This window comes from Nelusetta ayraudi, unplaced genomic scaffold (genome assembly GCF_046127955.1).
Source record: "Nelusetta ayraudi isolate G7.1 ecotype Tasmania unplaced genomic scaffold, CSIRO-AGI_Nayr_v1 ptg000009l, whole genome shotgun sequence".
Classification (NCBI taxonomy): domain Eukaryota; kingdom Metazoa; phylum Chordata; class Actinopteri; order Tetraodontiformes; family Monacanthidae; genus Nelusetta; species Nelusetta ayraudi.
The window spans coordinates 450,295-463,385 of NW_027466059.1; the positions used below are offsets into that span (position 1 = coordinate 450,295).

The 13,091-nt window shown below is 41.5% G+C and overlaps 2 protein-coding genes across 2 annotated transcripts; both read right to left on the reverse strand.

Moving 5' to 3' along the window:
• Positions 1-2,104: 2,104 nt before the first annotated feature.
• LOC142883884 (putative polypeptide N-acetylgalactosaminyltransferase 8) lies at positions 2,105-8,366 on the reverse strand. Its single transcript, XM_076019190.1, has 11 exons — positions 8,041-8,366; positions 7,360-7,708; positions 7,017-7,183; positions 5,761-5,947; positions 4,419-4,616; positions 4,221-4,335; positions 3,493-3,678; positions 3,190-3,327; positions 2,759-2,851; positions 2,475-2,645; positions 2,105-2,368 (listed from the first exon to the last, which is right to left on the reverse strand). The coding sequence occupies exons 1-11, from the start codon at positions 8,216-8,218 to the stop codon at positions 2,249-2,251; spliced, it is 1,902 nt and encodes a 633-aa protein (XP_075875305.1). The 5' UTR covers positions 8,219-8,366; the 3' UTR covers positions 2,105-2,248.
• Positions 8,367-8,972: 606 nt separating this feature from the next.
• ndufa9a (NADH:ubiquinone oxidoreductase subunit A9a) lies at positions 8,973-12,717 on the reverse strand. The gene is made up of 11 exons (XM_076019191.1): positions 12,612-12,717; positions 11,885-12,058; positions 11,445-11,542; positions 11,269-11,360; positions 11,000-11,141; positions 10,803-10,905; positions 10,431-10,501; positions 10,145-10,221; positions 9,825-9,920; positions 9,619-9,685; positions 8,973-9,242 (listed from the first exon to the last, which is right to left on the reverse strand). Exons 1-11 carry the CDS (start codon positions 12,664-12,666, stop codon positions 9,075-9,077), a joined length of 1,143 nt encoding a protein of 380 aa, XP_075875306.1. The 5' UTR covers positions 12,667-12,717; the 3' UTR covers positions 8,973-9,074.
• Positions 12,718-13,091: the final 374 nt, after the last annotated feature.

Here is a 13,091-nt window from a genome sequence, read left to right on the forward strand (position 1 = left end):
TAAGTTTGTCTCTAATCTCTTGCCGTATTTAACGGGTTTGAGGAGCGAAGCGGAACTATCCCTCAGTTCTACGTTGTATGAGTGAGGGTAAGTTTGGTTAGTGAGTGCGGCTAGTGTGGCAGAGCAAAAATGGCCAACTGTTGTACTTATTGTTGTTTTGTTTAGAGACAACAAAGCCAGAAGACTTTAAAAACCTTTGTTTACTGTCTTCTGCAGAAAATAAAGAGGTGAAAAACGCAACTCTCCAGTCTACACATCCGTTACACTGGCTTTGTCTCATCGAGTTCAGATTCCAGTTAACGAAAACGACGTGCTCGACAGTGGTGGGAGTGATTACAAGATCCTCCAGACCAGGCAGTCCTGGGTACCTCATGTCTGTTGGGTGAAACTGGAAAAACAAAAGTTTATATTACAAGTTGAAGAAACATGCTTATCCTCCTAAAAAAAAGAAAGAAAGGAATTTGAAGGGAGAAAGTCTACGTAGGGGACCCTTCTATACTTTGTATTTATCATACGCTACTACATTACAAGTAATGTAATGTATTATCTATTCATATATCTCAGATCTTAGTTTGCTCGTATATATGAATGTATGTATGTATGTATATGTTTATGTACAGTATGGACTGCTTTCAACATTCAACTCATTGTGTGCTAGGCCCCTTGTGAATGACTAATCCACCTGACGTCACGCACACACCTGTCGCCCACTCTTCCCCCTCCACAGTTTTACTACAGTCAACCCTGGCACGCTGATACTTCCCTTTTTCTCAGTCCATAACAACATCAGCTCAAAATTCCTTCACACTAACAAGCTTCCCCTATGGACCCGAGTTACCACTGTCACCACTACCGGACACTTTTCCCATGAAAATCATTATGGGCAGACATTTTCCCCAGACCTACAGACAGATTGTTCTGCTGTGTGGGTAAGTGGGTGGGTGATAACCTGTGTGTGTTTGGGAGGAGGGAGGTGGGTTTTAATTGACTGCAGCAATTTAGTTGAATGTTGTTTTTAATATTTATTTTTCTTTTTCTTTTAATTTTTGTCAAGCACCTTGGGTTACATTTTATGTATGAACGGTGCCACATAAATAAACTTTGAGGGTCTGTGTGCCACTTCATTGATGTACTTCACCAGGTCATAGAGGTGGTACCGGTTGGGACTAGAATCCAAAATGGAGTAGTATTTGGACATATTTGGAATAGTATTTCCAAAAGTAAATGATAAAAGTAATGATTCATATTAATTCCTGAAGGGTTCCTGTAGAATCATTTTCGTGAGTTAAGCTTACTCATGCAAATTCCCAGCTCCACATTTTCACCCCCCTACACTTTCATCCCCACGTCAAGGAGTACGATTTCACAGAGAAACTTTCTTTCAGCAACCAGGATTCCATGACTGAAGGACTTCTGAAGTGAGGGAAGATACAATGTCAAAAAAACAAGGTCATGACCTACTTTCCAGGTAACAAAGAATCTTTGGGCTTGTAATACTTGGGTGTAAAACCTTTGCAAATGCATAATAAAGCCCATAATAAAGCCCATAATAAAGCCCATAATAAAGCCCATAATAAAGCCCAGGCAAAGGCTGGTACTTCACAATTTTGAGGTCATCGAATTGCATGGAATGTTTGTGTGTATGTGTGTGTAAATAAATATTTAAGGCGTGGTTGTGGGGCCTATTTCTTCTTCTTTGATCTGAATTTTAAATTTTGCAGTGTGCAATGTGTGATCTTGCACAACACAGTGGCGGATCAGAATGCGGTCGCGCTGACAATTGATTACGGTGTAGAGCCGCGTCGGCAGTTAATATTGAAAGTAACTAAAAGTAATCAAAATTGAAAAATTTAAATGGAATTGGAAGTGATTTTAAAATAAAATGAATTGACAATTAAAAATTGAAAACAATTAAATTTGAAAGTAATTTAAAGTACTAAAACCAATCCTATCCCAAACTCCAAACCTAACCCTAATAATTATTACAACATACCTAAATGTTACAGATTAGATTTGTTCTTTCACTTTTATTTCTCCAATTTATTAGAGGCTTTGGATATGTTGGATATGTTTTATTTTGTGGATTTGGATCAACAGCGGGTTGAGCAAATTAAATTCAATGCAGGTCACAGTCAAGCTATGTTCACCTCCTTAATCAATTGACACACTCCCACCTAAAATGACTAAAACTAGGCAAGTGCACGACTTCTTGCTGTTGGCACCTACACACATGACTACATAAAAAACTCTAAAAGGGCCGAATAATGTTTTGAATCTCCCATCTTTGGCCGGAGCACGGCTGAACCAGAAGGACTTGGTTTCTGATCTCCAGACATCTTTTCGTCTGCCTGTTCTTCAATTCCTTGCCCTGGAGAAACGACAGGGCCACACGTCATCATGTAATAACCAGAGGAGTCGATCATTTCAGCGACATGACTCAATGTAGACCCACTTATTTCAAAGTTGAGTGGTACCTGAGTGAAGTCCCAGTAAATCCCCATGCCTTTCTGCGTGGCCTCTTTGCAGTTGTACAGGCCGGGCTCCGTTTCTGTGGTGCCGGCGTCAGCTAAACAGCGGTTGTCGTTGTATTTGTGGGACTTCATGCTACCGATGTAGAGCTCACCAGTGCCTCTGTAATAAGTGTACTACAGAATCAACATGAAAACACAGATTAGACATTGGAGGAAAAAAAGAAAATGAAATTCATATACTTTTTAAATTGTTAAACTTATTTACATATTGTATCAGTTACACATACTTGGGGTTGGTAATAGTGGCAAACAAAGGCGATGGGTGTGTGACCGGGCACTGGACCTTGATCCAAGCACTGGCCAGAGTCAAGATTCTTGAGCTGATTGCCGGGGAGATGAATAGGTTGTCATTGTACAGTAGTTTGTTGTAAAGTGAATCATTACAAAAAACCCTAAAACCAGCTAGTGTTACCTTGTTCCAAACAGACAATAATAATTATTGTAGGTCATATCTATATACTCGCCTGAATAATGATAATGACTACCTTGGTCACACATTTCTTACAATCTCTGATGCAGTTGGCTTTCAACAATGTGTAGGAGAACCTACACATAGCTTTTTGAAGCTGAAAACCTTGGACTCCTTTGCTGTCTGACTGTATTGTAACACACCCTGCAGTCAGACTGAAAGCGCTCTGAGGTGGAAAGGAAAACTCACTCCTCCATACGCAAGCAGGTTGTCCCAGGCATCCAGCTTGGGATAGACATTCTCCAGGTACCATTTGAAAGGTTTACACTTCAACCGCTCCCTCAGCTTTTTCCTCTCTGAAACGTCCCCGATGTCGATGCCATGGTTCTGCAATGGCAGGCAAGGGGCGAAGATTTGTGTTACATTGATAGGATATAAATATATGTATATGAATATGAATAAAATAATCATTAAAAACAAAACTAATCAGGATCAAATTCACTAAATGTCTAATATTAGAACGTTTTCAGTAGATTCTCAGACAGCAGCCACCTCAAAAGGCAGGTTCCACGCCAGGTTGACATTGTGTTTGTACTCGTCCATCCACACTTCAGCCACCCTCAGGGCGTTTCTCTTCATGGCCACGCTCAAGTCAGGCATGTAGGGCTTGTGGCCCCTCTCAATGTGGGCAATCTTTGAGCACGGAACCACCTCGACGCTGCCTCCACACGTCCAGACCTACGTGAGGAAACACAACTCTAATGTTGTTGCAGAGCAAAGTGCAAATTACAAAACATCACTGGAAATTGTTGATATTCCAGTCAAATGTACAGGCAATTTAACCTCATGGGATTAAGGTAACAGGACTCTATTGGAGTCAAACATAGAAAGAAAATATTGAAATAAATATATGGACCCAAAGTTTAGCAAGTAGGTTGTTAAACCAACAGAAATTATTGTATGACAGTGTGTCTAAATTCCAATTAAAACACTGATGACCTTCATTCAAACATGGAGTCTGGTAATCAGACTGCTACCAGTAAATCTGCTTGTTCAGGTATATGGTTGTGAGTACATGAGGCAACAGCTTTACACAGAAAAAAATAAGACAAAACACATCCCAGTTGTGCAATCCTGGCTAATTATAGACAAATAACTATGTACAACTCCTCTAGACAGGATTTGACTCGCCAAGATATTAACGCTGCAATCCCTTCATCCATCATCCTTAACGGCTGAGGGTTCCTGTAGAATCATTCTGGTGAGTTAAGCTTACTCACACGAATTCCCAGCTCCACATTTTCACCCCCGTACACTTTCATCCCCACGTCGAGGAGTCCGATTTCACCGAGAAACTTTCTGTCGGCGACCAGGATTCCCATGACAGAAGGACTCCTGAGGTGAGGGAAGATCACCGTTATCACTGCAATGTCATAAAAACCAATAAATAAATAGAAACAAACAAAGTCATGACCTACTTTCCTGGTAATGAGGGGTCTTGGAGTTTGTAATACTCGGGTGTAAAACTCTCGTACATGCACCATAAAGCCCAGTCGAAGGCGTGAGCTGCGGACTGGTACTTCACAACTTTGAGGTCATCAAAGTTGACTTTGTCAAAGACGGGGGACACCACCACGGTGCGGTCAGCTTTGATCTGCGTCAGCAGGGGTTCAGCCCTGCGGGTGGGAGCGAAGCAGGAGCTATTTTTTCGTTCCTTTCATCATTGTCTTATTTTTCATTATTAGTCTCACATTTACAAACACTTTTCGCGAGATGGAAACTTTATATGGAGGCTGTCGATTCAGAACGCAGCACATCTGGGATGCCAGGTGTCTGAACATTTAAAATTCAAGATTAAGAATAGAGGAGGTAAAGGTGGTAGTGCCACCATTGCTTATAGATCAGTACGTAATGTGCTCTAATTCATCCTGGCTTTGGGTACGGAAGAGGATTAGTGCCACAAGAAGAGAAAAAAATCAAGATGAGTTTGCAATTCGAGAATAAAATTGAAATTTCGGGAATAAAGTTTACAAAGACAAGACAAATCTTTGTGAATAAAATAGAAATTTTGCAATTAATGTGAACGTGAAGTAAGCCAAGAATAAAGTTGAAAGGCTCTGCGCGCAAGTCTAGTGGAGTACTAGACTTGGAGTATGTTTCCTGATTTATGTGGGTGAACCTTGTGGGATACGCCTGTTTTCGGCAGCTTACTCTTAACTCTGGGTGACTGTGTCAATCCGCCATCCATCCAGTCTACTCGCCAATTTCCACTTTTTTCACAAAATTTACTTTATTTACGAAATTTCAACTTTAAACTCAAAATGAAAACTTAAATAAGAAATCTCCGTCTTGTAATATTTTTTTTTCTCTTCTTGTGGCCCTAATCTTCTAATGCCACTTTTATACAAGTGAACTTTGCAACCCCCACCCCAAAAAAAAACACAAAAAAAACACAAAAAAACCTTAAGTAGCACACAGGACGTGCATCCCTTTCATGAGAACACAACTGCAAGAGCTGTGCTCGCCCATCACCGCACAACCTTGCACAACACAGTGGCGGATCAGACTTTGGTCGCGCTGACAAGTTAATTACGGCGTAGAGCCCCGTCAGCATGTTGTCCCTGACAACAGCTGTTATTTTTACACCCACTCTGTAAAGTAAAGAGCCGGTATGGGAGGAAAACAGCCTGGTGGGATGAAGCTGTTTCTTTGCTCAGCTAACAGTAATAAAGGATAACTACAACAAAAGAAATCAACAGGAATAAACAGAGGAAATGGCAACAAAGCACAGGGTGTTTCCGTCACCTCGCACGTTCTCACCACATCTCGTGGACTTCGATGTGCGCGTCCAAGACGGCCACCACGTCGGCGGTGGCGGCACTCCACCCTGACACTCTGGCTTGAGCGAGGCCTCGCTGCTCATCGTGCCTCACTCGCTTGATGAGGAGAGCCGGGTTCCGCTGCTCCAGAAGCTTCACATGGGCGTCCAGGTCTCCCTTCAGGTCCTCTGAGTGGAAGCAAGAGAGTGAGGGGATGGATTTCCATTCAGTGGGAGAAGCAGGCCTGACAGATGACTTCAATGATTTTAAAAGCTCAGTATACTGCTGTTGTGGAAAAAAATAAAACGCTGAACCAGAATCTTTTGACTAAGAAGTCTTTTGATATGTGTCAAAGTTCTCAAGCACAAAACACATCAAGAGCAGGGCAATCAATGTGCAAGTGCGAGGAGACAAAGACAGTGAAGAGACGTTCCAGGAGAAAAAGAGAGATAAGAAGTTTCTAGGAGGGTCCACGTTGCTAGGATACCGAGAGATACCAGGCGACTGCAGGTGTGCGAAGCAAAGTTGTGAAACAAGACAATAACTCATTGAAATATAGAACCTCATGGAGGCACAGGATGTGCATGACAAGGAAGTAACTCTTAGCTCACGCCGTATCTTTCACTGGTATGTAAAAGATAAGATGACCATAGATGAACTTTGTGCCTCACACACACTGTTTACATTTCTATACCACTGTTCATATTTTTATACGACTGTCTATTTTATTAGTTTACATTTCCTTTTATACTCGTTTATATTTATATTTGCATATTTCCTGTACTTTTCCTGTAGTTTTTCTATTCTCTCTCAATTTATCTAGGCTAATCTGGGACCTGAGTGCTAATTTCGTACTGTTGAAAAATGGTGTGACAAATAAAGTTCCTTGAATCCTCCTTGAATCCTTGAATGAAGCAATCAGTACAATAATTTTCCATTACATTTGTCCATAAAAATATTTGGAAAAGTGTAAGCCCAGTATGGACAATTCACCTGACAGCAGGTTTTGTATTTAGGGTTACTGATCGCTCTTAAACCAACGAAGAAGAAGGTTGGACGAGGTATCCAGGTTTGGATGCACAGGTCACCGTAGCTCGCTGGGAAGCTCAAGAGGGGGAGGGAGAGTGAAAGACGCTGCAATCTAAAATGTAACCATTTGATGTCGCTGTTTCTTCCTCAAAATCTACAAATATTACTGTTAAAATTTAAAACCTTTCAGTGACCAAACAACCAACCACTACAATAAGAAGAACAAACCATTTGAACTGTTGTCGTCCACCATTATAATCTCCTTCAACAGGTTTTTGGGGGTGCGGCTGATGATGCTATGCAGGGCTCTTTTGATGACGGACAGAGCCTCGTTCAGGTAGATCAGCACAACTCCAACACTTGGCAGGTCCTTTGGGTATTTCTTCTCCAAACACCTATTCAGAAACGGAAGGAAGTGTGAGACCTGTTTGTTTCGCACCTTTACAATCTGTAAATTCATTTCCTTTCGTTGGGGGAAAATACTCCTTAAAATGAGCAAATAATCTAAAGCTGCAATTGACTGCCATCCTGGTATCATGTGACCTATTCAGGCTGGTAAAGAAGGATGTACCTCGGGTCTCTGGTGTCTGGAAGAGGTCGATCTAAAGGAAGGCGGTCGCTGAGAAACACATTATATCCATACTTCTGAAATAAAAACTCCGCTTCTCTCTGGTCGTTCTCCGACAGGTTATTTCCCCACTCCTTAAACAGGACAGATTTTGGGAACAGTTTATGGACTTTTTCCTCTTTGGGAGCCTTGTTTCGTTCTTGGGTCTTTTCCTCATGTCGTCCTTTGAGCTCATGATGCTGTTTGAACTCCTTTTTTCCATCCTCTGCAGTTTTTCTCTGCCTGTCCCGATCGTCAATGAGAAATTTGTGCATGGCATCCTGCCTCTCCCCGAAAACCTTGAGAATGGTGACTGGGCAGCGATGACAAGTGATATGAGAAAGATTGGATAGATCAGATAAAATTACAAAACTATTAGATTCCAGTGTCCCTTTAATAAACAAAAGCTTTAACTTTAAAGACCAAATTAGTTTGGTCACATTTTCTTGCCTCTTTTTTTCACATGCAGTGCAATACTTAAATCCCTTCACTTGCTGTTCAAATGCTCCCAACTGATTATTTAAAGGGAACCTTATTCCTATTCACCGATGCCGATTATTAGTTTATTTGTAGTAACGTCTTGTTGGCTTCGTTCCTACACTCCTATAAATAGACACACCCCTGAACTCCAGCCTATGAACTCACAGATGCTGCTGATGTTCGCCTCCAGGTCGGGAAAACCCCTGGTCATCCTCGGACTTTCCAGGTGCTGGTGGGTCGCCGCGGTCCCCTCGAAGCCTCCCTTCAGAAACAAGGCCAGGAACATGACGAGGCCGACGGCCACCAAGGTGAACAGCGGCCGCTTCAGCCACACAGGTCTCATTCCGACAGGTGAGCTGCAGGGAGAAGACTGAAAGCCCCGCACTAAGACACCCGCACACTGCGTGCCAGCTCACCGACACCACCAGACAGACAACTGCCCACATGATTGTTTTGTTTTCCTACAGACTATGAATAATCAGGTAATGTTCGGGAAAACAACGACAGGTTGAGACTGGTCTGCCCGCCGTCCCCCATTTGTCAGCAGCTCTTCTAAATAGCGAGTCACGTGACGTCGTGCCGCCACCTGCAGGCGGCCGCCCTGAGCTCGAGCTAACAGAAGCTGGCTAAACAGGCTTACCAGAATACAGATTGTTACAGAAATGACAAGTTGTCAAAAATAGTACTTGCTTTATGACAAATAATATTTAGATACATAGAGTTACGTTTCAATAGTATCTATTTTCAGGCGAGTCGTAAAAAAACGTACTTATAAATTGAAAGTATCTTAAAATATAATGAAACGACTGTGTACAAGTGTTGAAATAACATTTATGGATACCCAACAGTAGGCAGAAATGCTGGCTGCCATATTTAGGTTTGCCCCTTTAACAACCTATATTTCCACATATAAATTGAGTGATACTGATCCTTGGGTGTGGGTGCTTTGCACCACTGGGACATGAAATGACATGAAAGTCGGCATTGAAGCATTTAAAAAACAAAAACATGTATATATGTATATAACAAGACACGCATCAACAATGTTAGAAACCTTGGGGATTACCATGGACAATAAAGACGCATTAACACAACCCTGAGAGGAACCTTTTTATTTATGTACAGCATATAGTTTAAGTGCAGCCAGAAGAACAGACCTCCTCTTGCTGCCCACATGATTTTGGGAGGTTGTTAACCTATTAGTTGACCGTCTTGGCTGGCTTTGTCTCGTCGAGGTCAGATTCCAGGTAACGGAAACGACGGTGGCGGCGCAGAATTTCAATAGCCTTCTGCTCGACAGTGGCGGGAGTGATCCCAAGATCCTCCAGACCAGGGAGTCCTGGGTACCTCATGTCTGTGAGGTGAAACTGGAAAAACAAAAGTTTAAACAAAGTATATTACAAGTGGAATAATAATAATAATAATAATAATAATAATAATAATAATAATAATAATAATGATGATAATAATAATAATAATAATAATGATAATAATAATAATTGTGTATAGAATTTTGAAGGGATAAAGTCGATGCAGAGGACCCTACTGTACTTTGTATTTACCGAACTCTATTTTATCATAAATAACAGAATATGATTTATTAGTTTACTCAGTTTTAGTTCTTTTACTGACATGTACAGTATATACACATATAAGATCATTTAATAAACAGAAATCAATATCAATGGTTAGTTTCATTTCATTTCAGCCCTCAACATTTGACCCAAAAGTTGGATGTCTTACCCTTTCAACTTTGTCAGGGGTCGTCCAGGGCTCGAATGGACTCATTGCGAAAAACTGAGCAGTAAGACTGTTGACGAATGAGGAAAGAGACATCACAAACATGCACAGTTGTAAAAAAAAAAGAAAAAAGAAAAAAAAAAAATAGCACCTGATTGCTAAGCTCACAGGGCCATTTATAAAAATTCTGCACTGTGACAGACACTTACTTATAGAGGGGACGGGGCAGGGGGTAGGGAATGAAGGGTCTGTGTGCCACTTCGTAGATGTACTTCACCAGGTCATAGAGGTGGTAGCGGTTGGGACTAGAAACCAAAATAGAGCCGTATTTGGAAGTGACATGTTTGGAAAAGCATTTCCAAAAGTAAAAAATAAATATAGTATATATGTGTGACACACACACACACACACACACACACACACACACACACACACACACACACATAAAACAAAGTAATAATTGATATTAAATTAGATTAAATACATTCATATTTTGCTTGATTTGTCATTCACAGTGTTGTACACCTACCCCACTAAAGCGTAAGTTTTTCCATTAGAATCAGGGTCTCTGACGGCATTGAGAATGGCCTTGGCTACATCCACCACCTGAGAGAAAATAAAAGGCGTTTTTTGAATTCAAGCTTTAATTAAGACTCCAAATTGATAAGCACACAGTTTCAACTAAATGTTACTGCCTCTGGTGCCATTAAAAAAAAAAAAAAAAAAAAAGACAGAGATGATTTCTTGGAGTCTTGAAGTTGGAAGCAATGGAAAAGAAACAAGATTTAATGAAAGCATCCTTTCAGTGTTCTTACATAAACAGGCTGCTTCTCTGTCTTCTTTCCCATGGATATGAGAGGAACAACGCGTCCAAACCAGCGCATGTCTGCCGAGTGATAACACAAAAAGGGTTTAAAATCTGAGTGTGAACTTTTAACGAGTTAGCAGTCAAACTGCTCGCTGCCATTGAGCATTCGGCACCAACCGTCAAGCATTTAACACAATTTAAAACTATTAAACTGAGCTCCATTAGCTCCTTCACAATCAGGTATCTCCATCCGAACAGCGTTAATGGGACTTTAACAGTGAGGCAGGATGGCCTATGTGAAGTTATAGATTAAAAGTTGCCATGTTGTTGCAGGCTGGGTGTGTCAGATCACACCATCTGGTTGCAGAGACTGTCTTACTGGCGTAGTAGTTGAAGAACCTGTCCTCTCTCCCGAAAACCTCAGATGGCTTCATGATGATGGCCTCAGGAAACTCATCCCTCACTGCAGCCTCCCCTACAGCCTAGAGAGAGAGAGTGACGTCATGCACACAATATCAATATTAGGCTTTACACAATCAGCTAAAACACGGTTGCACTAGTTTCCCGATTGAATACCTTGTTCCTCAGGTATTTGGATGGGCTTCGGATGTCTGCGTTGAGGTGGGACATGTGGACAAACTTTGTGATGCCGGCCTCTCGGGCTGCCTTTGCAATCTGCTGAGGGATGGTCACAAAGACGTCGTCGAAGCGATAGTTGCTGAGGACAAGGAGGGAAAGATGGCTCCGTGACTAAACTGCAAAGGTTTTTGTCGTTCATGATTCAAAATGTGGCTTGGTGTTATTGTGAATATCTGTGTTATCAACAGGATTACAAAAGGCCGTACCTTGTTTCCCACTCCCTGCCCACTAGGTTGATGACTACATTTGAGTGTTCCAAAGCCCGTTTAATGGAGTCTTTGTCTCTGGCGTCCCACTCCTGCATCAAGACGGAACAGAGGCAGCATGTTTACATCTTCCTAAATACATACAATTTAAATTACGATTAAAATTTTTATCTTACCATAAAGAGAATTTGCCCTAGATCGCCCATGGGCTTCATGTACATGATGTCATACTGATCACAGCGGTGAGGGACGACGACCTGAGAGCCAATTCGGCCTTAAAAAATAGAGCGAGAGAGAAGGAAAAATATAAATAAATCATACATGTCTGTCTTTTAATCTGTTAAGTATTTTTGTTGGTGTATCACTCCATTGTTTAGGGAACCAGTTCCAATTTTTTTTTTTGGGGGGGGTGAGATCACAACAAATGTAACAAATATAACGAAAATAAAGGTACTATCCACACAACCGAAAACAGATACTTCTGCCACCTTCAAAAAGTTTCTTCCAATCACATGACAATAGTGCCAATACATCGCTAGAAGATTAACTGTCATAGAATAAGATAATTCTATGCACTTACATGCACTTGCCAAGACAACTATGTAGTTAAACTTACCCAGCCTGTTCACCACATATCGGCCCAGAAAACCTGTGGCACCAAACACCGTGGCTGCTATTCCACTGGAGGAGGAGCGGCCTCCTTTCCCTTTGGGGATGACGGCATGGTGCAGCTTCCTCTGCTGGACTGTGGTGACTGAGACCGCTGACAGTCCTGCAGCGACGCCGCTGCCTGTTGAGAGTTTGGAACACGATGCGGCATTTAGTCATTGTGGGTTTTTTTTTTTTTTGGTGGTGGGGGGGCTTAAAAAGGAATAGCACACTGGCCTTGCAACAGATAATACAGACTCAGCTGCACATGAGCGCGACTGCTTCGATTGCCTCCCTCTTGAACAACACTGACGCCGGGTGACACTTGTTGTTGTGGGCTCCACGTAGTAGGCTACACACACAGCAAGCCCCGTGAAGACGTTTACGGCTAGCAGTAGCATAATTGTCAGAACCAAAGAACACACGAGTCGGACGTTTCGTGTGTTGAAGGGGCTGAATAACGCATCAGCCACTGATATATTAAACCAACGAGTACATTTTGAGCAAAGTGTTTGCGTTAGCTGAAGCTCCTGCTAGCATTTGAGCAGGAGTGCAGGACCGCAAGGTCACTCGAAGCCAGTGGGGAAGCTAACGATTAGCCCCAGTTAGACGTCGCTAAAGTAAGAGTAGAGAATCACCAAATATCACTCTTTCAGCTTGGAGAATTTAACACGGGCTGATATTACAATACTCACTCGAAACCTTTGAAAGGGCACTGACAGGACGGCTAACCAGCGACACGGCCGCCATCTTTCCAACTACGGCAGACCGTGTGGGACACACGACTAATCGAACGCTTCGGTTCAAAATTCAAAACGCAAGACTGTACATTGTCATTATGAGCACAAAACGACATTTACGTTTGAGGTTATTCTCGACTAAAACACACAGAATAAAACCACTCATAATAAAAAATGCTAAGGTTAAAACATTTAGGACAATAATAATGATAATAATGATAATAATACTAATACTACTACTACTACTACTACTACTACTACTACTACTACTACTACTAATAATAATAATAATAATAATAATAATAATAATAATAATAATAATAATAATATACTACTACTACTACTACTAATAATAATAATAATAAAACACCCACAAGAGTGAAAAAGAAAAGTTTGCAAACTTGAGGGAAGCAAAGAACTCCAAACTGAGGTCTT